The sequence below is a fragment of the Penicillium pulvis genome, assembly GCF_028828015.1.
Source record: "Penicillium pulvis strain IBT 33274 chromosome Unknown contig_1_segment0_segment0, whole genome shotgun sequence".
In the NCBI taxonomy this organism is placed as follows: Eukaryota; Fungi; Ascomycota; class Eurotiomycetes; order Eurotiales; family Aspergillaceae; genus Penicillium; species Penicillium pulvis.
In genome coordinates, this window is record NW_026643074.1 from 1,244,745 (window position 1) to 1,269,301 (window position 24,557).

A 24,557-nucleotide genomic window follows, 5' to 3' on the forward strand; every position below is an offset into this window, starting at 1 on the left:
ACAACTATATCATACAGCCATTGGTCCTCTCAAAGCACGGTGATTCCAATTTCATGAGATGACAGCATGAAGGATCACTCTTGCTGATACGACTTCTGTGCAAGATAACGAACCTAGAGATAACCATCCATGAACGCGATGTTTATCACTACTTCCTAAATGCCCGAGTGAAGCTTAGCTTTAGTGACCCGAGCTCTGCTATTATCGTCAAATTTCCGGCTACTTTGAAGTGGACCTTTTAAGCAACCGCCATATCTAGGGTAATGGCAAAAGTCATGTTTCCAATGAAGACATAGGAACAGCAATCCGGAAGAGACAATTATGAGAGAAAAGATTCCTCCTGGCGGTCCACGAAGTCACTGTTCATTTTCCGTTGGTGATTCGACTTTTGGGATCTTATATTAGGAGTGTCTGCCTAACAGGCAGACACCACTAGACATAAGAGAGATTAGTTGCTGCGACTATACAAAGTTTGGTCCTTTCATAAATATTAATATCGTCACATTTCTACCTCAACCCAGAGTTTAACTTCCGGCGAGGGGTCGGTGTAAATGGAATCTACTACTAGTGCTGCTGCTTTATTGCGTGAGAATATTGCTAGTGGTTTATTAATAAAGCTTTTACTAGTATTAGATTACTAGTATCTCCCTTCGGCCAGGAGGTCCAATGTTGCGGTAAGGTGGATCGAGGCGACGGGAAGCGCAGAACGTAAGGGTAGACCACTGTAGCGACACAATAGGCGTCATATCGCTAAGCTCCCAGGAACACTAAGTGTAGCCCGGCTAGCATCGGAGCAGGCAAGAATCTAGAAGCAAGTTAATAGACCGCAGGGACTGGCTCGAGATAGGCACTCGGGGCGTGCTCAAAGAGGGCTCAGAGTTGCTTAGGGAGTAGTCAGGCGTGCTCAGGGCGTACTCAGGGAGCGCTCAGGGCGGCACCCGCACTAACTCAGGCTATGCTCCTGGTGCCGATCTCTACCAAAACCGGAAACCTTATAATAGGCATATCATATGACTGTTGATCAACTAATAATCGTTAGATTGGGATACAGCTCTAGTATTTCAGTCCCTTTGCATCTTCACAATGCAAATTACGGTCTAAGACCATGATGGTCGGACGTTAGTGTTATTCGAGGACCGGCCCTAGGGATCATGGGATTTGAAGTAGACGAAAAAGTCTCAATTATTATTGGGTTCGGACATTTATGAAATGAAAAAAATCGTTTGAAAAGTCTAAATGAATCATCAAATTCAATTAGAAATGGACACTTGGCATCGGATAATTATCCGCACATAGTTCCACGGAAAAGCCATAACCAGACCCACGTAGCTTTTACAAGTTTATAGCGAGGGCCCGCTACCGTAATTAAAAACGGAACAGGCATGACGGGACTGCGTATAACGGAATCAGGCATGACGGGACCGCATATAACGGAACTACACATACGGGATTGCGTTTGATAGGACTGCATTTGAAGGTTGCGTTTACTTGTTAGCTCTTTTCCGGAACAAAAAGTATTATTGCCGAACCTGAGAATTTATTCCGAAGTCTCAATATGTTGTCACTTTTGTGGTCCGGAATACTAACGATCTCTTTTTGCTGCACATCTCTCTGATTCGGAATCATAAGCCATAACATATTTCTTTCATCATCACCGAGAAGATTTAGAAAAGTCTAACATTGCTTACATCTTGACACCTACGGCCAGTTTGCTATTGCGTAGTCTTTTGATAGCTCGATTGCGATACTTTTATCATAGCAGAAAATGCCTAGCCTCGAGGTTCCTCAGCGCCTATCGACCGACGACTTCGTCACCACCCATGGTCAAACATCAGGGACTTTCAAGCAACCTCCTCTTGATGGATCTCTTAATCTCCCTATGAGTACGTTGCCTTGGCTCCAGTTCTCGTTTTAGACATCTTTTACATTTACTGACTCTGGTAACACATGTTCCAGTGGTGGAATGGCATGCCGAGCATTCACCTCAGCATACCTGGGCTGTGTATCCCAAACCTGATGGAACCTTACAGCACATCACCTGGAAGCATCTTGCGCATGCAACGGAAAAGTATGGAATCTCAACTCAGACATGAGCCTTTTTTGTAAACATACTAATAAGCTTTCGGTTCCCACTTTCTAGAGTTGTTTTATCCATTCATGAACATATTGGAAAGCCACAACCCGGCACTAGACCGGTCTTGGCACTCCTAGCAAATCGAGACACCATAACATATAACAGTATTCTTGTGAGTGTGCTTAATAATATTTCGCTCCACTGTAGTTCTGCTGACAAGGCAGGTTGGAGTTCTGCGTGCAGGATATACTGCATTCCTTATCAGCCCGAGGAACGCAAAATCTGGAGTTGTCCACCTACTAAAGGTAACGGATACGGTGGGAATCATGTAGGAACTAGCGCCTTGGCTCATGGACAAGCTCTGGAAGGCTGACAACTTCTTGAAACCTTGCAGTGGCTCTTCAGACAGGACCGAGAAGACGTTGATCGATGCGGTCAGGGCTGAGAATCACTTACCTATAGCGGAGGCACCGCTTTTCGACGACCTGTTTGACTTGCATGATGACCCAGTCTCGTGCTTCTCTCCCTCACTCAATACCCTTCAGTCGGACTTTGATAGTTCGGAAACAGCCCTGATCATTCACTCTTCTGGCTCGACGGGATTCCCCAAGCCCATCCCTCTGAGCCATCTTGGGGTACTGCAGTGGGCCCGGATCCCTTGCTATGGCCATCATGACCTCTGTGGAAAGCGAATTGGGATACAGTCAGCTCCGCCATTTCACGGCATGTGAGTCATACTGATATTTTTCACACCCTGTTGACAGAATCTCTCGTTTGAATATCATCACTAATATCGTGTGAAAGGGGGTTCTTTCATGTGCTCGGATACCCTCTTGCGTGCGGTAGTCACGTTGCCTGTTTTCCACCACAAGAGCCACCGGTTCGTCCAACACCAGAACGGGTCCTTGAGGCTTGGAAGAACACAGGCGTGCAAATAGGCACTGGGCCCCCCTCAAATCTCGTTGTAAGTATTTTTACCTGCCAGTTTCTACCAACTGAATAGGTCGCCGAACTGATTTCAACGTAACAGGAATGGTCGAAAGATCCTGAAGCCGTCCGATTTCTAACGACACTTGAGTGGCTCCGTACAGGAGGCGGACCGCTTCCGACACCTATCGGCAATGCTCTAGTGGCTCAGGGAGTCCGCCTGTTGAACGGTTGGGGAACGTATGTGACACCGCTATTTAACCACCGAGATATGAGGCGCTAAGCATGTGGCAGCACTGAGGTCGGAGTTCTCTCCCAGCCTGCTCCGAAGGAGCCATATGGTAAAGATTGGGAATATATCCAAGTCACCAGGAACGCAAAACCTATATTTGAAAAGCATGGTGATAATGCTTACGAGATTTGCTTCCCCGTTAGTCGACCCTATATTCAGTCCCGATGCGTATAATTAACTCGAATTGTGCAGTGCACTCCAACCCACTATCCCAGTGTCTTCAATGACACAGAAAATTGGATCTACCGCACCTCTGACTTGGTTGAGATGCATCCTACTGAACCAGGCTTTTTCAAAGTTGTTGGACGCGCTGACGATCAACTGATGCTAAGCACTGGTGAAAAGACAAACCCTGGGCCTCTCGGTAAGACATTTCGCCTGGACCAAGAATCTGCTGCTAAGAGACATTTTAACTCGCAGAGAACGTTATCAAGGGAAATATTTTGGTCGACAACATCATCTACTTTGGTCGTGGCCGCTTCTATAACGGAATTCTCGTACAGCCTTCGTCTGGTCAAGAAATCGATGTAACTGACGATGCCGACGTTGCGAAGTATCGTAACGCTATCTGGCCCTCCGTTTCACAAGCCAATGATATTGCACCGACTCATAGTAGAATCTTCAAAGAGATGATACTCATTGCTTCTAGGGAGAAACCTCTCCCTCTAACTCCGAAGGGCACTATTTCGCGACCTCGTGCTTTGGAGCTCTACGCCAATGAAATTGATGCTATCTATGAAGCTGTGGAAAGTTCGGCCAATTCGGGGATTGCGCTTCCAAGGTCCATATCCCTCGAATCTCTCAGCCGATACGTCCAAGACCTCGTAACGGGAGTTATGCGCCCTGATGGAGGTGAGCTGGATGTAGAGAAAGATATTTTCCTGCAAGGATGCGACAGGTATTTGCCCCTACATGGTAGCCCGAGTTGTCCTCTATTTTATTAACTCTGAGCTTGATTAGTCTTCAAGCAACGATGATCCGAAACCGTCTTCTGGCAACTCTTCGATCCGAAGGAAAGGATGTGAAAAATATTCCCGCCAACTGGGTATATCTCAACTCGACGCTCCCTCTGTTAAGCGCGTCTTTTTATCAGATTTTCACCTCTTCCTTCCAGGCTCGCTCAGCATCTGAGATCATGAAAGAGAAAGTCGACCTTTTAAACAAAACAGAGAGCGAATACATAAGGAGACTCAAATCCTCAAAGAAAGCTGCGGTAATTCTAACAGGCTCCACTGGCACGCTGGGGTGCTACTTGCTTCAAGAGCTCGTGAGGGACCTAGATGTCGGCACGATTTACGCGGTAAACCGCCCCAGCTCGGAAACTGGGCCGGAGCGACAGAGATCTGCACTTATCAAGCGAGGCATAGATCCCGATATCTTGTCAAATGACCGCGTGGTAATGGTGGATGCTGATTTGGCATTGCCTAACTTTGGTATAAGCAAGGATTTGTTTGAACAGGCGAGTTTACCTACCCGCAATAAAATCCGTATTCCCCGGCAAGAGAACAAATTCTGATACCATCTTCGGACATACAGATGCACAAATCTGTGGAACTTATCATTCACAACGCTTGGCGACTCGACTTCAACCTTGGGCTTAATTCCTTCAAGGTACGGTATTACATCAACTATGCATACAGCCGCAGACCTGTCTCTCCCACTAACGTGTGATGTTTTTAGCCTAACATGGATGGCGTGGTTAATCTCATCAACTTCGCCCTTACATCTCCTCTACAGGAACATCCTCGTATTTTCAATACGTCCTCGATAAGTGTACTATCAGCACATCCTACCGGCTGGGTTGCAGAGGCTACTGCCGACCCTCGGTTTGTAGCCCCGACTGGTTATGGGCAGTCGAAATACATTGGTGAAAAGCTACTTGAAGCTGCGCCTCTGACAACCTGCTCTATTCGTATCGGCCAACTTTCAGGATCCACCACGAATGGAGCTTGGAACGTAACTGATTGGCTACCCATGTGTAAGTTAGACAGTATTCAGCTATTGTCATTGCCTCTTTTTGCTAATGGCACTTCTAAATGCAGTGGTTAAGTCTTCGAAAGTTTGTGGTGGCCTCCCTGCCGGAAAAGAGGTAAGTAAATTGGTCGTGATAACACCCGTTAGAGAAAATTCAAGCTAAGGCGCACTACTTTACACCAGGACATTGCCTGGTTTCCTGTCGACAAAGCCGCCCAGATTATTATAGAGCTGACCAAGGCCCAAACCGTGCCGCCCATTCTCCACTTGGCTCACCCACGCCCCATAAAGTAAGTCCCAACGCTTATCTTTACCAAACCTGTATTTATTCTCAACTATCTCAGGTGGGATACTTTTGTCAACCGCATGGCTAAGAACCTGGACGTTCCCGTTATCCCTTTCGATACTTGGATTCAGAGGATGTCTTCACCGGAGGCGTCGGATCAGTCACTCAATCCTGCTGTCAAGATCCTTGGCTTTTTCAAGGCCAGGCCACTGACAGAGGGGACTCCTGGACGTGAAGCAGCTGGCATACCTAGGGTAGAGACTAAGCTGGCTGAATCTCACTCGCCAACGCTCGCTAAGGCGTCGTCGTTGACAGTTGCTGATTTTGACAGGATGTATGAGTACTGGCGTGGGGAAAATTTCTTTTCCTAAGTCGAACAATATTTTAAAGGCATGCTTTTATCGGCATTGCTTATCAGCCTAGTATCTTGTTTTGTCGACGTTTATGTAGCTAGAGGATGTTATTACACTCTTTAAGACCCCTATTTACTGCACTTTTAACTAGTCAGTAGGCACCTTTTTTTCCATATCTACATTAGCTAACCCTCTCTCCAGCTGAATAATTAACACACAATGCAATCTAATAGTTAGTATAATCTTCTCCCTTAGTATGATAAAGTGGGTTAGTGTCTGTATACGTAATCAGACGTGGCTCAATGATGACTCAGACGCGGTAAAAAGAGCTCCAAAAACGGCGTCCTAGGTAGCCATTTTCGGCGCCCAATCTACCATCAACTACCGTTGTGATGTAATATGACTCCAAATCTCCACTTTTGCCTCATACTTAATTTTGGAGCCCGGAGCTAAGGAGATTATATCTGCAATTGCTTGACTTTGGTCAATAATAAGCAAACTCATCTAATTCATAAAGATCGAGCGAATGTATAACAAGATATTGTACAGAGTATTGCCTTCTGGAAGACACCTGGGCAGAAGCAGCGACACCGCACAGCTAATTTAGCTGCATTGCAGGGCGTTGACAGATAGTTTATTCTTAATTTACCGGTTTAGGTCATGTCCCGAAATCTGATAGTGCAATACTGCAGTATGAATGAAGTCGACCTGTCAGGGGAAATGATTGATCAGATTCCATGGATTCCAAAGACCCGCTTGATAAGTGCTGAAGAAAGTTGGGCATTAATATGGGTCTTCAATTCGAGCCGTGAATCAGATCTCGATCTTTGGGTCCCGGCCGGAAGGAAGAATGTGATAGTTCACGCAGATCATCCGGCCTTATTTTCAGTCAATTATATGTGGGTCTTGTTGTGTAATCAGCGTGAAACTCCCCACCTGACTCGGCCGAAATTCTGTCACTCGGTATAGAATTGGAGATATACGTGAATGAGTGATGACCGTCGGTCTGGGATCCGGATCAGCAATGTTGCTCGTTCCAAGGTTTGCTGGTAAATCAGCCGTCGTGTCAAGAAATCAAGAAATCTTGTTCTTTTCAGATTTGAAACCCCATTGTTTCGCCTCACTCGAAACTCAGACTCAACTGAATATTGAAGAAAAAACAACGGATTCCCATTTAGGTCTGATCTTTTCGGGATAAAAGAGGGTCTCGATCGGTAGCAGGACAGGGCTTAGTGCGGGCAGGTACCGTGCACTTGTGAACGGCACTATAGATTCCGCCTTGCGTATGAGTATAGATTAGAGTGGGCCAGTGAGTATCATATGGGCCGAGGTGTCGAGGCTAATGTACCTATGGCAGGCACAGGGCAGAGTGGGTAAACGGATATGATGTCAGGCAGAGGCAAATTTTTTCTGTAACCCTTTTCCATGGTGGCGGTTGTTAGCGGCCAAAGTCGAGGGGTCGAAATTACTTCGCAGCGATGATTGTCCGTAGGTCAAAACCCACAACTCCGGGGTGTGGAAATCAATTCTGCGCCTCTTCCGGAGGGGCAGTTGGACCCGGTGTGGAGTTTCACGTAGAAAAGTGTCGTACAGTGGATCCGGGATGGAGATTCTTCCACGTCTGATGGAAATTCTAGTCATACCCCGCATCGCTTGTCTTTCCATCTGTTCGGTATAGCGGAACAAATGAGAAGTGGCGCTGCCTCGGCTAGCGCTTTTGTCTTGTGCTAGCCGACACGATTGCCGTGCACATGTAACCTAACTCACTAGCAAACTCGGTGATCGGATTTCGTGCCTGAGCTGACCAGGGGCTGGAATCTGACACCAATGGCCTTTCATGTATGCATCAGACCAGTCTCGCTCCGAGTGGATCGGAGCGCTGAACTATGGGTACCTGGATCTACAATGTACCAATTGTCAGTTGTTAATTCGCCTCCTGCTCCACTTCGCCTCGGAGTTGGTCCCATTTTTGTGATCGCGTGAATCTTAAGTGGGCCGTACCCAAGGCTCATCGCGTCGGAGATGTGGAGCTACCGTGATGTGCAGATGGAGTCGCCTGATCGTTACCCTGAGTCGTCCATAGTCCCGACTTGGAGAAGGCTGAACACGAATCAAAGTAGATGTTTCTAATTAGGTTTTAACTTCTTTAGTGTTTTTAATATAACTCCCAGGATCCTTCCATGGGTCTGTGGTCTCGGCCTGTCATTAAAATAATTCATACTCCCCAGATCCCGGTCCTCGATGAGGGACTTTATTTCGTTCTTTCAATTCTCCTATAATGCACCCCTAGGACTTCCGACACTCTTACATTCTTTACTATCAACTCTATGACTATCTAACCAGAATATGGCGCTGCACATGCTTCCCCACTAATACCATCGCTTCCCAATACGATCTGTCCTGTCCAATCCTTATACATCAGCTACCCCATCATGCAACTTCCCCCAGCCGCCGTCATGGCGCATTGGCCAACTCCTAATTACGTTGACCCGGTGACTCGTGGACATGGTGTCCTAATTGTCAATGTTGTATGCATCAGCCTGGCGTTTGTGGTTACAATACTCCGCATATATACTCGACTCCGCATTACTTCCACCGCCGGTATCGACGATATTTTGATTGTAATCGGTCTGGTCTTCGCCATTGCAATGGTTGCCGTCACCTCGCTTGCAAGCGAAAAATGGGGCTTCAACAGACACGTCTGGGACATTCCCGTGACATGGTTCCCCACTATCGAAAAGCTGAATCTGGCTTTCCAGCTCATGTTCTCATGGTCATCGGGTTTCACCAAAGTTTCGCTACTCTGGTTCTGTCGACGGCTTCTTGGTGCTGGAAAGGGTAGCTTTGTGATCTACAATTGGGCTTTTATCGGATCCATGATCTTTGTCGCGCTTTCCGTCTTCATGTTCACTTTCCTTAGCATCTTCCAGTGCTCGTGAGTTCCTTTTCTGATCACGATCTTGGTCTAGACACTTCAACTAACATCTGATACAGACCCGTCAAAGCATACTGGGAAGTCGAACCCACATATCCACACAAATGCATGAACGACGGAGACATCGTCTTCTCGGCCAGTGTCATCAACATCTTCACCGATTTCCTAGTTACAACAATCCCAATGCCCCTCATCTGGAGTCTCAAGCTCCCCACTCGCCAACGATTAGCCGTGATCTCAATCTTCGGGCTAGGCGCCGTCGTCAACGTCGCCGGTTCCGTCCGCACAGTATACGTCTGGAGAAGCCAAATAGCCAGCTATGACCAAACCTGGCAAGGATGGCCAATCCTTGTCGCTGCCGCCGTGGAGATCAGTTTAGGCTTGGTATGTGAAGGCATTCCTTCTACTTGCTAAAGTATATAAAAGCCACTAACAAACAATAGATCTGCTCGTCAGCACCAGCCCTCCGCCCACTCATCGCAACCTTCCTCCCCCGCCTCCTCCAGTCAACCAGCAACATCTACGGCTACAACCGCCAAAATCGCTCGAACAGACTCTGGTCTTCGACCGGACGCTCTCGAAACTCGCATATGAAACATGCTTCGGATTCACGTCAGGCGGGTTATGAAAGTGATCGCTTTGAGATCTTGCGTACCGTCGAGATGGAGACGTGGACTGAGTCTAGGCTTGCGTATCATAATGATATGGTGGGGACTGATAACCGTGCTATATCACCTGATGATATTGAGAAGAAACAAGATCCTATGGTTTATACCTCTACTGCCAGCGGTAAATCATCCACCTCGTTTGGGCGGGTGGAGTCGCCGGTTGGTATGGGCCGGGCTTTTTGACGTCCTTCTTTTTCAATCCTCTCAAAATCCTGCTAAACTCCATGTTCCTCGTTTGTCTTGGTTCTTGGTGGTGATTTGGGTTTTAGGATATAAAAAGCTCTTGTATATATAATGTCCATACTTTATGATCAGCCTTCCTGGCTTGTAATGAACATCATGCACACAATATTCACCCGGAAAACAATAGTGAAATTACAATAGATAGTTTTGGTGATAAGGAAGAGAAGGGACTTCTCTGAGTCCCCGGATCACCGAAGAGACTAATGGCATGATTGAAAGAGTATTCCCAGCTTAGGACAGCGGAAATGAGAATGGGGGAGGATATAGAAGATCCTTTGGAGACATGTCTTCAAGAGCTAATTCATAGGAGTCAATGCGTCGCCATCATCAATTACTGAATACGTGAAAAGGAGCTCTCCAGTCTATATAGGCTAAGTAGAAAAATGCACCGCTGCGTAAACCGGAGAAAATATGGGAAGCTCTTCACTAGCCCGTCCTGCGGCCAGAATCTCGAATAGTGCGTGCGCTACTTTAAATGCGGGCTGTGAGGGTGTTCAACGATTTTTGTGGTGTTCAAATATGGCCCTCCCAGTCTGCGGTAGGTGGCTAGTTGGATAGAACAAGAAAAAAAGAGGAAGGGAAGTCGATAGAAGAAATGATGAGGCGAGTTCTCTGCAAGCATGGGACGCCAGGAACAAAAAAGATAGGCAAAAAAAAGAAACCCTCGACTTTGGCGTTATTAGCACCACACTCTAACCAACTGAGTTATGGAACCGCTTATGATAAGGCTGGCCTACTTTCATATATGACAATCATCTCATTTTTTCATCCAAATAATTCAAAATAAAATTCCGTCACAACATATCAATCTATTGATTAGCCCCACCATCAGAATGATGGATTGGCAAAAAGATGGACTCGCGGGGAATCGAACCCCGGACCACTCCCATGCTAAGGGAGTATTATACCACTAAACCACAAGCCCATTTGATGAAAGGAGGCTCAATTTAATGGATTCTGACTGGCCAGTAACCGATTTGTAGACAGAAGGCTAGACGGGATCCACTACAGCGCCAATTGGGACGAATCCCAATCAGGAATGGGTTTCCGAGAGGCAATGGATCTCTTGGGGTCATGGGACCGGTTGTGGAGAAATTTTTGCGGAATTTACACCACTTCATCGATGTACTATTAGGTACGAGATGAGACTGAGGCTGCATGGTAGTATACACCGCTAGTTATCTGTGCTTATCGTTGCCGGTCGCTTTGGGAAGGTGCATGAGCATTATCTAGGATTTTTACAAATGTATGCGATATGAACTCCCGGGTGTATTCAAGGAAATGTTCCCATTATAGTGGCTCTCACTGTTTACTTCAATTATGGCGGGGTCGCTGTTGTTGAGATTGATAGGTATGTGTGCGTGAAGGGTATGACACCAATCTATATATATCGTCCGGGTTGGTATGCGGGGAGCCCTAAGTTAGGTACTATTAGAAGCATGCAAATATTCCACACCCTTGGATATATAGTATTCATAACTTAAGCTACATAGTTGAGTAACCAATCATCTGTGCACATAGCAATAGCAAGATCTCTAGATCAAACCTAGACAGAGGATATCTAATTGCAATGGTTAATCGCACCGCGGCAGTTCGCGCCTCTGCTGATAAGGATAGGCTTATCGGGTTGATAAGCCTGGATCGACTTTCAAATTAGGACTTGATTTTACATATCCCGCTGTGTGTAATTTCCCTGACAACCTGGGAACTCGGCGCCGAAAAATATGGAGCAACGAGAGCAAGTTTTACCATATTGAATAGCCGGACAGCAATCCACCTGCGTAGACTTTCTCAATCCGTCGAGGATCCTATTGCACTGTTCGGCGTTTCGTCTGACTCTGCAGCCCCTGATTGGCTCACGCCGCCGAGATCCAATCGTATCCACGCGGGGAACCAGCAGCTCCAACAGCTCCAGAGGGCAGACCGATAACACTTTCTTTTGATATAAATCTGGTTGCCCCGCGTTCTTGTATCTCTTTTCCACGATATCTCTTCACTGTCTCACTGGAATTTCGGGCCTCACTTGGGATTGATTTGATTTTCTTGCATTGGATACAGCCTGTCCAACCCGCCCTTCCCCGCACGAGAGTCAATTGACCTCATTGCTTTTTGAAATTCCTCTGAACATCAAACAATTCACAATGGCCTCCGCTCTCCGATACGGCGCCAAGATGCGCATGGCGACTCGTGTCCCTGCTCGTGCTCTCTCGACCACTGCTCGCCTCAGTGCGGCCGAGAAGCCATTCTTCCCCAACGAGCCCGCTGCCCCCGTGGTCTCGACCGCCATTCCTGGCCCCAAGAACCAGGCTGCCACCGCTGAGCTCGATAAGGTGTTTGATGTGCGCAGCATCAACATGCTGGCTGACTACAACAAGTCTGTTGGTAACTACATTTTCGACCTTGATGGCAACAAGCTGCTCGATGTGTAAGTGACATCATAGCCGTCTAACAAGAAGAACAACTACTGATATCCAAACCAGCTACGCCCAGATTGCTTCCATCCCCGTTGGATACAACAACCCCCACCTCGCTGAGGTTGCTAAGTCGCCCGAGATGGCCAGCGCCCTGATCAACCGTCCGGCTCTGGGTAACTTCCCCTCCTCCGAGTGGGCTCACATCCTGGAGACCGGTGCCCTTCGGGCTGCTCCCAAGGGCCTGAACCAGGTCTTCACTGCCATGGCTGGTTCTGATGCCAACGAGACCGCCTACAAGGCCGCTTTCATGTACTACCGCCAGCTGCAGCGTGGTGGTCCCGAAGTTGAGTTCACCGAGGAGGAGCTCCTGTCCACCATGAACAACCAGGGCCCCGGTTCTCCCCAGCTTTCTATCCTGTCCTTCAAGCATGCCTTCCACGGCCGTCTCTTCGGCTCCCTCTCCACCACCCGCAGCAAGGCAATCCACAAGATGGATATCCCTGCCTTCGACTGGCCCCAGGCTACCTTCCCCATGCTGAAGTACCCTCTTGAGGACCACGTCCAGGAGAACGCCCAGGAGGAGCAGCGCTGCCTCCAGGAGGTTGAGCGCCTGATCAAGGAGTACCACAACCCCGTTGCTGCCGTCATGGTCGAGCCCATCCAGTCCGAGGGTGGTGACAACCACGCCTCCCCCGCTTTCTTCCAGGGTCTGCGCGACATCACCAAGCGCACCAACGTCCTCTTCATCGTTGACGAGGTGCAGACCGGTATTGGTGCCACCGGTAAGTTCTGGGCCCACGACCACTGGAACCTGGATACTCCTCCCGACATGGTCACCTTCTCCAAGAAGGCCCAGACTGCCGGTTACTACTTCGGCAACCCTGCCCTGCGCCCCAACAAGCCTTACCGTCAATTCAACACCTGGATGGGTGACCCAGCCCGTGCCCTGATCTTCCGCGGTATCATTGAAGAGGTTGAGCGTCTCGGCCTGGTCGAGCACACCCGCATCACCGGTGAATACCTGTACGCTGGTCTTGAGCGCCTTGCCCAGAAGTACCCCGAGCACTTCCAGAACCTCCGTGGTAAGGGCCAGGGTACCTTCATTGCCTGGGACACTCCCAAGCGTGACCAGTTCTTGGTCAAGGCCAAGTCCGTTGGTGTCAACATTGGTGGCAGCGGTGCTAACGCCGTTCGTCTGCGTCCCATGCTGGTCTTCCAGCAGCACCACGCTGACATCCTCCTGGAGAGCATCGAGAAGATCATCAAGCTCCTCTAAGTTCGGACAACATCAGATTGGATTGTCAAAACGGTTTCCTTTTTTATCGGATTTAATTAGCGACTTTTCCTTTTATATTTCTTTGTTTCTGCCTTGTTACGAGTGATGCCATCTTGGAATGGGCCATGTACATTCAATAGACATACTTCATGTCACAATCAAAATCGAATGATTCCACTGTGATCTGAAATCTTCATATAGCTTATTTGAACTCCTGCTAGCATGTCTTGTAACCATATGCCCAGAAAGATATAAGCAGCGCAATGCTTCCAACTCCAACTCCGATAAAACAATAGTATAAAAGAGAATGTACAAATCTCCCATTTGGTCCAAACGAAACGCAAGACTTGGTCCCATGTTCAACAAGGGTATCCAGAGCTAAGCCTTCATCGAACGGAGAGCAGCATTTGTACGTAGGAACAGTCCTGGGTATTGGTTTTGGGTCGAAGCTTCAAGTATCCTCCTCGCCGGTGGTTCCATCGCGACTGCAAAGCGGATCTGTCAGTATATGCAATAAAAAACGATTCAATGCAAACAATCGAAGTAAGCGGCAGCAAGAGGTCACGTACGGAACATATTTGACACCAGAATCCTCCAAGCTACCAATGATGTAGTCCGGAAGCTACAGAAAAAAACAAAACCATTAGCCAAGTCCAATCACCCCGATAATTGTTCAAGGGTCTAACAATGCCACTCACAGTTCCTGTCACCTTGGTCGCATATGTTCCCGGCACATAGTTATCCAACCGCTGCCAGCGGGCCACCCAGCTGACGGTCGGATCGCGGACAGCGATCAATCCCTCAAAGACCTGAGATGTGCATTCTTGAATCGCGTCGGAGTTTCCACGGAGCTGGAGGGAGGTTTCGCAGTTCGGACAGCCATCGCGCTGGAATTTCTGTCGGTTCACCAGGTTAGCTAGCTATTGGGGGCTGGGATGAGGAACATGAACACTGACTGTGTGAGACTGAACGATAGAGCAGACCATGCAGGCGCGCAAGTGGCGCTGCTGGTTCGGAGCGGCGTAGAACGACATTTTGTGGTAGGTATGGATTTGAGATTGAAGAGTGAAAGAGGATAGAAGTCCGGACTCGAGGGTTCTGGAGTGCCAAGCCTCCCATTACCGGAGAAAAAAGAGACGGACAGAAGCGCCAGGAACCAGATTGAACTTCGGGACCTTTTTCTTCTTTCGCCTTCACTCTCTTCTTTTTTTGGCGACTTTGTTCTTTGGATCTCTCCCTGATTACGATATTGTTTCGGACCTAGGTTCTTCTCTTCTAATTTCGCCTTATCCCCTCCGCACTAAAACCCCGATCGTCGGTCTCGTGCCCCTCTACAAATTCCATGGCTTCGAACCAAGAGGCTGCCAACGCGCTTAAGGCGCAGGGTAACAAGGCCTTCGCTCAACATGAGTGGCCTGCTGCCATCGACTTTTATACTCAAGCAATCGAGAAATATGACCAGGAGCCTTCCTTCTTCTGCAACCGTGCTCAGGTGTGTCCGCCCGGTTTCCGGCCCCCGTTACAACGGCTCTTTTCCCGATCAGTTCCACTAACAGTCTGGTTTTCGTTCCGGAAAGGCTCAAATCAAAGTCGAGGCACATGGCTTTGCTATCGCTGACGCCACCGCGGCTTTGGAATTGGACCCGGACTACGTCAAGGTTAGTCGTTATAGCCACCACCGTCCTCCCGATCCCAAAATAAAGCAAACGAACACACTATGCGAATATGGGTGCGAGATACCAGGATATTGGACTTGGCTGACTGGTGCTGCTTGATTAGGCCTACTGGAGACGTGCCCTTGCCAACACTGCTATCCTGAACTACAAGGCTGCCCTGAAGGATTTCAAGGCGGTCGTGAAGCGCGAGCCCAACAACCAGAATGCGAAGTTGAAGTTGGCAGAATGCGAAAAGTTGGTGCGCCGCTTAGAATTCGAGAAGGCTATTGAGGTTGCGGACCCGCCGTCCGCATTCGAGGGCTTGGATATCGAGGCGATTAAGGTTGAGGATGGCTACGATGGAGCACGCCTGGGCGGCAAGATGACCCAGGAATTTATCGACGATATGATTGAACGATTTAAGAACGGCAAAAATATTCACCGCAAGTACGTCTTGCAGATTATTAAGGCTACAAAGGAACTGGTCTACAATGAGCCCACGATGGTGGAGATTGGTGTTGAGACTGGCAAGAAGTTGACCGTCTGCGGTGATACTCACGGTATGCATACATTGATCGACTGGATAAAACGTGGAAATGCAGACTGACGTCACAACAGGCCAATTCTTTGATCTTCTGGAGATCTTCCGTCGTAACGGCTCGCCTTCCGATACCCACGCTTACCTCTTCAACGGCGACTTCGTGGACCGTGGATCATGGTCCTGCGAGATTGCCTTGCTCCTTTACGCATACAAGTGGCTCCGTCCCAACGGCCTGTTCTTGAACCGTGGAAACCATGAGACAGACGACATGAACAAGGTCTACGGATTTGAGGGCGAGTGCAAGGCAAAGTATAACGAGCGGGTCTTCAAGGTCTTCTCTGAATCATTCTCGGCCCTTCCTCTGGCTACCCTGATCGGCGGAAAGTACCTCGTCTTGCACGGAGGTCTCTTCTCCGATGACAAGATTACCCTGGACGACGTCCGCAAACTGAACCGTCACAACCAACGGCAGCCCGGTCAACAGGGCCTGATGATGGAGATGCTCTGGACCGACCCGCAGACCCAGCCGGGTCGTGGACCTAGCAAGCGTGGTGTTGGCATGCAGTTTGGTCCCGATGTTACCAAGCGCTTCTGTGAGAACAACGGTCTTACTGCCATTATTCGGTCACACGAGGTCCGCATGGGCGGTTACGAGGTCGAGCACGATGGTCGTTGTATCACCGTCTTCTCTGCTCCTAGGTACTGTGACTCAACGGAGAACAAGGGTGCCTATATCAACATTGGACCCGAGCTTGAGCTCGCTTATGAGGTGTTTGAGGCTGTTCCTCACCCTGATATTAAGCCTATGGTAAGTGTATTGAAATATGAACCTGATCGAGCTCAGCTGACTTTTTGTATAGGCATACGCACAGAACTCAATTCTGTCACAAATGATGTGATAAACCCTGTTGATTTGCAAGCGGTGGCGTTTTCTTATTTTGCAAAAGAAGCTAGAGATCCACGTACATGTAACTACTTGATGTCTTCACGAATTTTGGAATGTGATTGGTGGCCACCGAGGATAACATTCATGATCCATGATAGACCTTTATACCTAGAATCCTTGGTGCATTGCTATGGGGTTCCGGTCTAAAGATTCCATAAATGCCTTGTAGTATGTAGGCTTGACATATGGATATCCAAATTTATCCTAAAATCAATGGTTTATTCGCGATGCATAATGTCCGCATGAATAAATATTTAAATACTAAAGCTTGCTATATGCCTTGGCCTCCCCTCACTCTCACCGCCCTCTGCCCCGCGATTCCCCTCGCCTTGACGGAGCTAAACTTCACCCCACTTCAATCTTAACTCCACTATTCAAGATGGAATTCGATCCAGAGACCCGTAAGTACTGTTACCTGTGATTGAACTGGAACTATAGCTCACAATACACAGCTCAATATCTCACATCCGACCCATCGAGCTTTGCCTCGGTGTCGGCCAACGAGCGATGGCCCGTCATCATTGTTAGTCACTGCCGGCAGTACTATTCAAAGGAGAAAAAGTCAATTGCTAACTCTCAAAGACCGGTGCCATCGACGACCTTCACCGAACAGTGATATCCTGCAATAACACAGAGAAGGAGAATGAAGGCAAGGGTATTATTGCGAACCTGGCCAAATTGAAGTATGAGCTGCAGCACAACCGCCAATTGACGTGAGTACCTTGACACCCCTCCATTAATGGTCAGTCTCCTCGTTACTGACGAAACCCATAATTAGGCCCATTGAAGACGATGGTCACCCGGATATTGCCTCTTACAACCAGGAGTTGGAGCAGCGTGGAAACCCGGTCTGGCACGATGTGCCTTGGCTTTACTCGGAGTGCTACCTTTGTATGTTGCAACATCATATCGAGTTTTCTCGATGACTTTGCGTAAATACTGACCCTGAGATTGACCACAGACCGCCGCATTGAGAGTTACTTTGCTCTATCCAAGCACTGGAAGGGTTACGATGTTTTCGCCCGCCAGAAGATGTCAACTTTCAAGTCATCTCGCCCTGCAGTTATCGAGCTCGCTGCCCGGTACCGGGAATTGGCCCTAGAGGCTGAGAGTGGTAAAGGGTCCGATGGTAAATCTCCTGAGGAGATCGAGGCGGCCGAAAAGCTTCTTTTCTCGGAGATGTGCGAGATCTGCCTGTGGGGCAATGCTACCGATCTGTCCCTCTTGACTTCCCTTACATATGAGGATATCCAGAAATTGCAGGGCTCCGAGGCTCGCAAAGCCTCACAGAGCAACATTCTCGTCAACGATCTCGATGCCGCCTTCGCAGTCATGCAGAAGGCACGCAGAGAAAAGAAGGATGGCGAGCGTCGCGTCGACATCGTCCTTGATAACTCCGGCTTTGAGCTGTTTGTTGACCTGATCCTGGCCGGATACCTGCTGTCCACCGGACTGGCGACTACCATCGTCCTCCACCCTAAGCGCCTTCCCTGGTTCGTGTCCGATGTCACACCGAAGGACTTTTCCGACCTCCTCAACTGCATGGTCGACCCCCAGGCTTTCTACACTGCCCCCGACGACTCGGGCAAGACTTTCCCTCAACTTTCAGAAAAGGAGGTCTCGGATGTCCGCTTCCTCTTCGAACAATGGAGCGAATTCCACCAAGATGGCAAGTTGATCATGCGCCCTCACGCATTCTGGACTACCCAGGGCGGCTACTGGCGTCTGCCACACGTGGCACCAGAGCTGTTCGATGACCTGAAGGAAAGCGAGCTTGTTCTCTTCAAGGGCGACTTGAACTACCGTAAGCTGGTCAACGATGTAAGTTCCTATATCATCTCCCCCAAATACCGTAATCAGTTGCTAACTATACTAAGGCCGAATGGGACCCCACAACCGCCTTCACAACAGCCATCGGCCCCATGGGTCCCACATCTGGTATCCGTGTGCTTGCCTTCCGCACCTGCAAGGCTGATACTGTCGTTGGGCTTCCTGTCGGCGTGGACGAGAAGCTCCGCCAGCAGCCTGGTGGGGGTGATGAAAAGGTTCGCAAGTGGGCCTGGAGCGGTAAATGGGCCGTTGTGTCGTTTTCCGATGGCAAGGCCTAAATTGGGAGTATTGACTTTTGAGTCTATACTCTGTCGGACAAAACTGGGGTTGGCTTACATGGATTAATGGCGATGATGATATGATAATTGGTTCCTCGGGTGAATGAGCTCATAGATGATAAGTGGTTCCCGACTAGACTGATAGAATGGTGCACATAGAGGCCATTTAGATAGACAGTTTAGATCCCGGAAGTTTCCATGATCCAGCGAGCTCATTGTTTATAAAGTATGCATACCTCGCACTTTTCTTTTTAATCTTCCATTATCCAGCCACTTAGAGATTTTCTTAGTATAGCGGGACTCCTAATTATGTCCTAATCTATGCTCTTCGACTCCAACCGGTGGGACCAGTGTCATACCCAGCTGCGGATGAACCTCAACTTGAAACGGTTGGAAGGAAGATCTCTCTCCATCTATACTAAAGGCACCACGAGTCCTAACGGGAATGACCCGGTAGGCTGAGACTTTCCGGTGATGAACTTCGCGCATTGCCAAGTGATTGCCTTCCGGTACTCTCTCAAATAATTGCACAAGTTTCCAAGCTCCAATTCCGGAATCCACCATTATAATATCCACCAGTCCATTATCAGGCCGTGCGTCAGGAAATACCTTAGATTTGGCATCCACGAATGGGAATTGACCTGCAAAAAAAATACCCAATGTTGGGTGTTGCTCGCGCTTCCAGCTGTCCGGGAGGATGTCATTGACGGACCCAAACTGTAAGTGGGGTAAACTTCGGCTTTGTTCATTGGTCTGACAGCCAGGACGATCAGCGTAAGAATCTGACTGGCCAGTGGTATCGTAGACTGCGAGTTCACACCCGTACACGGGAGGGTTGAAAAGGCGTTGGAGGAAGCCGACCGCAAATCTTTTGCCGCCCAGGAACCGCATGTTCTCGGTATCAAGATCGCATTCTGCTAATAGTCCGACGCTCTGTGACAGAAACGAAATATATCGTTTGTCTCCTTGAGTGACTGACATGAGATCTATTGGTTGCCGAATACCCTTAATGGTGTAGAGCGCGGCATGGGAGAAGCTGGTTGTCTTGAACATGTTGACGCACATTGCGTTCCCTGAACCTCCAGGGAGCTGAACAACAGGAATGTTTCTCAAAATGTGACCAGCGTCATCTCTCAGCGCGATGCCGTTGATGACTTCGTATGGTAGACCATCGCCCGAGCAACACACTATGGCGTCGCATGCATCAATTTCGCGGTCTTCTCTGACCAGCTGACTAGCATGGCCAGAATGACAAGTTTCATGCAAGTCTATATGGCACTGGGCTGCGTCGAAAAGAGGTTTTGCATATCGATAGTACAATTTCACAGCAGAACCTTTGCCTGAGAACGGGTTCAAATAAACCTTCACATTCTTTCGTGCCTTTGAATCACCGTAGGCACGGTCCCTGAGCAACTGAATCCAGGCCTGGATTCGAGGAGAAGTGCCCTGGTCAAGTAGCTGAAATACTTTCTTCGCCGCGTGTAGCGTTTTGTGCCGCTCCGCCGCGTAGTGAATCGTCAATTGCTCTGCAGTTGCCTGAGCCCAAAGCACGTGCAAGTACCGGATTTCAAGTGGATTTTGACAAGCAAACCGTTCTATAGATTGTTAATTCTTCGCTATATCTCATTAGGGGATTATCATGAACGATGAACCATACTTTGCCTTTGTATAATCTTAAGTCCATCCTCATCCAGTTCTAACTTCGTTGATTCCACGTAGAGGGTGGTTTGACAGACCGCTTGCTCAGTTGCGTACTTCGTTTTCTGCATGATGCCCAGTCATGGAGACGCAGTATTCGACGGCGGCAATACCTTGAAATATATTAATTATCGGTCGGTAGCAACATGGAGTTTTCGATAGGCGCTTTTATGACCGAGCCCCGAGATACGAAGGGACGAAGTTAATTTCTCGGTTTTGGAACTAGTTCATCCTGGATGACAAGGTTACACGAGTCTTCAGTTATCTGAATTGGGATTGGAGAAATTAGGGTTCTATAAGGTCCGCTCAATACATCTACCGCTTCCAGAATTCCATCTCCTTCACCCCTGCCAGAGAACAGCATTTCACCAATGTGCGCGGAAATCGTGGATCTAGCCCTCCGGTCATCCCAACAGGGGCCAGCTCTAAGAAGTGAAGATTTTGAATGCCTTGCTCTTGGACGTATTTGAACATCTCGTGGTACTTGGCCCCAACTTGAGCGATTCCATGGCTGTCGTCAGAAAGGCAGAACCGGCCATCTATGGAGAGAAACTCCTGGCTTGCTGTTAGATTTGATATCCCCATACAACTCCGATTGACGACGAAATCATACCTGACAAATTTCTGCTGCAGGGTATGGCATCTCGAGCCCTTTCCGCAGTGCAGCTGAGTTCAACTCCAGAAGCCCTCCGTAGCTCGAAATATACTTGAGATTTCTCTTCACACGCTGCCAGACACCGGGCCAATTCTGAAGCCCTCCACTGGATAAATTTGGGTCATCACAATGAAGCCGAATAAGGTCGAAATGGCCTACGATCGGAGGCCTTAAGATCTGCAACATCTCATAATGGACATCAAAATAGTCTTCAAACGCACGCTCATCTGTTCCGCCGGAGATTTCTCGCGCCTTTGTGTATAGAGCTCGACTCCAGTCGATAGGAATCCCATGGAGGTGATGCACCGATCCAACAAAAAATTCGAAAGGATACCTAGACAGCGAATCGTATATGAGCCTTAGCGAGGCGCTGCTCTGGATCCACTCTGACTCAAATCCTACGAGAATTTTGATTTGCGAGGCATATTTTTCCTGTAGCTGAACCGCTGTCATGAAGTATTTTGCCTCATTGTCAACTAGAGATGCAGAAGTTACGCCAGCTTGGACCTAAAATGACATATATCGGTTAAAAAAACCACATTAATGCTTAGACGTCAACGAGACTTACTTCTTCTTCATATAGCTCGTCTGCAGAGCGTGGCATATGCTCGCTCAAGCAGAACACCTCCATGCCTTGCTCTATAGCTGTCTGAATCACTTGTTCCAAGGTGTTTTGAGCATGACTAGGGCAGAACTCTCCCGAGTGAGAGTGGTGGGAGAAAGGCATCTTGACTTGCCGTCAGCTTTGAATGCACGCAATCTGAAATGAACGGGAACATGAAAGTCAGGAAGGCTTTTGATAACCGATACCTATCTCGAGCTACCTGATATCTCTTTTATCCGAAGTTTCACTGTTGCAGATAGGAGTTTCCATCTCGGTCTTCGGATATGGATATTGTTGGCGGTGCTACTCGGCTCTCGGCTCTCGGATTTCACGAAGCAAGGTGCGGTGATGTTGCCACGATGCTATCCCCCCACGTGAATTTATTATAAAACGCTAGAGGCAAAGTCAAAGGGCAGTGCTGTTTCTAAATCTCTTCTCTGAGCTTCAAACTTGATTATCTCACGTCCAGCTCTTTGCAAGTTGCCATGTATTCGCTTAATCGAACAGCGAAGTCGTTTTGGTTGCTCCTAGAGCAAGGAAGCGGGGCGTCGAAGTTCGACATTGTTTCTCGACTAGTCTGTGCTATTTTTGTCATACGGAGTTTTTACACAGTTTATGAGACTGTAACTCGCCACGGTATTGTAGGGATGTTGACAAATGCCCTGGAATCATGGCGTGGGCGGGTATCTCCAGAAAAAGGGACAAATCCACGGATATTCAAAAGGGTGGACAAAGACACGGAGGCAATATCGGACGCGATGGCACAAAAATTGGCTATTCATGTACCTGACGCCAAGAAAAACTTGTGTCTTCCAAAACAAGGATGGGATTTCGAGAAAATTGAAGCGGAGTTGGAGGACCTTCGCAACTTGGACCATACGCGATGGGAGGATGGTCGAGTCAGCGGTGCAGTATACCACGGGGGCAGTGAGCTGCTAGAGATGCAAACTAAAGCCATTGGAAAATTCAGCGTCTCAAATCCCATTCACCCAGATGTCTTTCCAGGAGTCAGAAAGATGGAAGCAGAAATAGTGGCAATGGTATGTGAACATTGCAGCCATTTTTTTAGCCAGTCTCTAATAAGCGATTCAGATCCTGACTGCCTTTAATGGCCCCGAAGATGGTGCAGGAGTAACCACAAGTGGTGGCACAGAATCTATCATTATGGCATGCCTGGCAGCTCGGGAGAAGGCAGCAGCTGAGCGCGGCATCACAAGTCCGGAGATGTATGTCATCGTTTGTGTATCTTTGACTGCAGTGCTGATTGATCAGGATCATTCCAAGTACCGCTCATGCGGCATTTTTCAAGGCCGCCAAGTATTTCAAAATCAAGCTCCACCTGGTTTCATGTCCAGCTCCTGAATACAAAGCATCTGTTCCCGAGATTCGCCGGCTGATCAATCAAAACACCGTCCTCCTGGTCGCATCTGCACCGAACTACCCGCACGGCATTGTCGATGATATCCCAAAGATTTCAGAATTGGCAACTGAACATGGCATTCCACTCCATGTTGATTGCTGTTTGGGATCGCTTATCATTGCTTTCTTGAAAAAGTCGGGCTTCCCATCTCCGTACGAAGAAGACGGGGGCTTTGATTTCCGACAGCCCGGAGTCACCAGCATCAGCGTTGATACCCACAAATATGCGTTTGCTCCGAAAGGCAGCTCTGTCTTATTGTATCGCAATCGCTCATACCGAAACTATCAATACTTTCTGTTTCCTGATTGGACAGGTGGTGCGTATGCTTCACCATCCATGGCGGGATCTCGACCTGGTTCCCTGATCGCAGGATCCTGGGCTACACTGATGAGAATGGGGGAGGCTGGCTACATAAACAGCTGCCGGCAGATTGTGGGCGCTGCGAAAAAATTTGAGACTACTATACTCACCAACCCAGTCTTGCAGTGTCATCTTGGGATTATTGGACATCCCTTGGCTAGTGTCATCGCCTTCACAAGCAAGAATGATGAGATTGAGACATACGATATCGCTGATGCTATGGATGCTAGAGGGTGGCACCTAAACTCGCTGCAGTCTCCACCTGCTATTCATTGTGCATTCACTATACCCACAGCTGAAGCCGTTGATAGCCTCATATCTGATTTGATTGAGGTTACCACGGAGATATTGCTTCGAAATGAAGAGCGGAAAGAGGCTGGGGAGCAAAGTGTACATCAGAGTGGAAAGAGCGCGGTGCTCTACGGGGTAGGGGGAAGTATTGCGGATATGAATGCGGTCTCTCAATTTGCGGAAGGATTTTTGGATACTTTGTATAAAGTTTAGAGCGCATCACGGGGTAGTTTAGGTTGAGAACATATATAGACTAGCCAGCAATTTTCAATTATTTTTTGACTTGTCAGCGGTTTCATATTCTTGGCATTGAGCTTGTGCTTTGACTACCGTTTTCAACAGTCTTCACTGAGAAATTCGGATAGAGACGGGCTGGCTGAGAATGGCGTCAACGTTAAGGTCAAGTTCAAGAGCAAGCGTGATTTCTGGCACATGCAAAAAGGAACTAGCACATTATCGACCTCCGAGTCCCGAGTTGTTTTAGTCATCGCGTCACGCAAAAGCGACTCCCGAAGTACCATTCCCACTCCCGAACTTTCATTCCCTCTCACAAACCCGACTTACGATGCTCCACTCGCGGCTCTCGAATGTCTGCGATACCTGTAAGACCCGCAAGGTCAAGTGCCATAGTATGGCTTCTCATGGAATACCTTTTACTCACTTCAAAGGCTAAACATTGCTAGGGCCACTGGACCGTTTAGTAGCGTGTGCCAACTGCCGTGTATGTGGGAAAACGGTTGGAAAGAAAGTAGCTAACAATCCGCAACAGAAGAATGGAGAAAATTGCGTCTACAGTCCCCTGAAGAGGAGATACAAGTCTCGTGATTACAGCACAAG

At 48.4% G+C, this 24,557-nt stretch overlaps 9 protein-coding genes across 9 annotated transcripts; 6 read left to right on the forward strand and 3 right to left on the reverse strand.

The window, feature by feature from the left end:
* Positions 1–1,765: 1,765 nt before the first annotated feature.
* N7503_003418 (acetyl-CoA synthetase-like protein) lies at positions 1,766–5,924 on the forward strand (the record flags this gene model as incomplete). Its single annotated transcript, XM_057062965.1, has 16 exons — positions 1,766–1,883; positions 1,957–2,068; positions 2,240–2,246; positions 2,299–2,402; positions 2,469–2,801; positions 2,879–3,038; positions 3,105–3,241; positions 3,296–3,431; positions 3,486–3,657; positions 3,714–4,191; positions 4,254–4,689; positions 4,830–4,904; positions 4,974–5,271; positions 5,336–5,382; positions 5,451–5,557; positions 5,612–5,924. 16 exons carry the CDS (start codon positions 1,766–1,768, stop codon positions 5,922–5,924), a joined length of 3,033 nt encoding a protein of 1,010 aa, XP_056923880.1.
* Positions 5,925–8,338: 2,414 nt separating this feature from the next.
* On the forward strand, positions 8,339–9,692 carry N7503_003419 (uncharacterized protein; the record flags this gene model as incomplete). The annotated part of the gene is made up of 3 exons (XM_057062966.1): positions 8,339–8,841; positions 8,901–9,225; positions 9,285–9,692. The coding sequence occupies 3 exons, from the start codon at positions 8,339–8,341 to the stop codon at positions 9,690–9,692; spliced, it is 1,236 nt and encodes a 411-aa protein (XP_056923881.1).
* A 1,889-nt stretch (positions 9,693–11,581) lies between these two features.
* gatA (4-aminobutyrate transaminase gatA) lies at positions 11,582–13,762 on the forward strand. The gene is made up of 2 exons (XM_057062967.1): positions 11,582–12,177; positions 12,233–13,762. Exons 1-2 carry the CDS (start codon positions 11,894–11,896, stop codon positions 13,440–13,442), a joined length of 1,494 nt encoding a protein of 497 aa, XP_056923882.1. The 5' UTR covers positions 11,582–11,893; the 3' UTR covers positions 13,443–13,762.
* A 131-nt stretch (positions 13,763–13,893) lies between these two features.
* On the reverse strand, positions 13,894–14,476 carry spt4 (transcription elongation factor SPT4; the record flags this gene model as incomplete). Its single annotated transcript, XM_057062968.1, has 4 exons — positions 13,894–13,927; positions 14,012–14,064; positions 14,141–14,338; positions 14,399–14,476. 4 exons carry the CDS (start codon positions 14,474–14,476, stop codon positions 13,894–13,896), a joined length of 363 nt encoding a protein of 120 aa, XP_056923883.1.
* Positions 14,477–14,784: 308 nt separating this feature from the next.
* Positions 14,785–16,537, forward strand: ppt1 (protein serine/threonine phosphatase PPT1; the record flags this gene model as incomplete). The annotated part of the gene is made up of 5 exons (XM_057062969.1): positions 14,785–14,934; positions 15,020–15,100; positions 15,222–15,657; positions 15,716–16,446; positions 16,499–16,537. The coding sequence occupies 5 exons, from the start codon at positions 14,785–14,787 to the stop codon at positions 16,535–16,537; spliced, it is 1,437 nt and encodes a 478-aa protein (XP_056923884.1).
* A 407-nt stretch (positions 16,538–16,944) lies between these two features.
* On the forward strand, positions 16,945–18,692 carry N7503_003423 (damage-control phosphatase ARMT1 family protein; the record flags this gene model as incomplete). Its single annotated transcript, XM_057062970.1, has 6 exons — positions 16,945–16,985; positions 17,037–17,107; positions 17,167–17,297; positions 17,363–17,475; positions 17,546–18,405; positions 18,462–18,692. The coding sequence occupies exons 1-6, from the start codon at positions 16,964–16,966 to the stop codon at positions 18,690–18,692; spliced, it is 1,428 nt and encodes a 475-aa protein (XP_056923885.1). The 5' UTR covers positions 16,945–16,963.
* A 303-nt stretch (positions 18,693–18,995) lies between these two features.
* N7503_003424 (ATP-NAD kinase-like domain-containing protein) lies at positions 18,996–20,461 on the reverse strand (the record flags this gene model as incomplete). Its single annotated transcript, XM_057062971.1, has 2 exons — positions 18,996–20,287; positions 20,350–20,461. 2 exons carry the CDS (start codon positions 20,459–20,461, stop codon positions 18,996–18,998), a joined length of 1,404 nt encoding a protein of 467 aa, XP_056923886.1.
* A 244-nt stretch (positions 20,462–20,705) lies between these two features.
* On the reverse strand, positions 20,706–21,772 carry N7503_003425 (histidinol-phosphatase; the record flags this gene model as incomplete). The annotated part of the gene is made up of 3 exons (XM_057062972.1): positions 20,706–20,945; positions 21,004–21,552; positions 21,614–21,772. The coding sequence occupies 3 exons, from the start codon at positions 21,770–21,772 to the stop codon at positions 20,706–20,708; spliced, it is 948 nt and encodes a 315-aa protein (XP_056923887.1).
* A 386-nt stretch (positions 21,773–22,158) lies between these two features.
* Positions 22,159–23,933, forward strand: N7503_003426 (pyridoxal phosphate-dependent transferase; the record flags this gene model as incomplete). Its single annotated transcript, XM_057062973.1, has 3 exons — positions 22,159–22,689; positions 22,742–22,875; positions 22,922–23,933. Coding segments are annotated over 3 exons (1,677 nt in total), but the record flags the coding sequence as incomplete, so codon positions are not given.
* Positions 23,934–24,557: the final 624 nt, after the last annotated feature.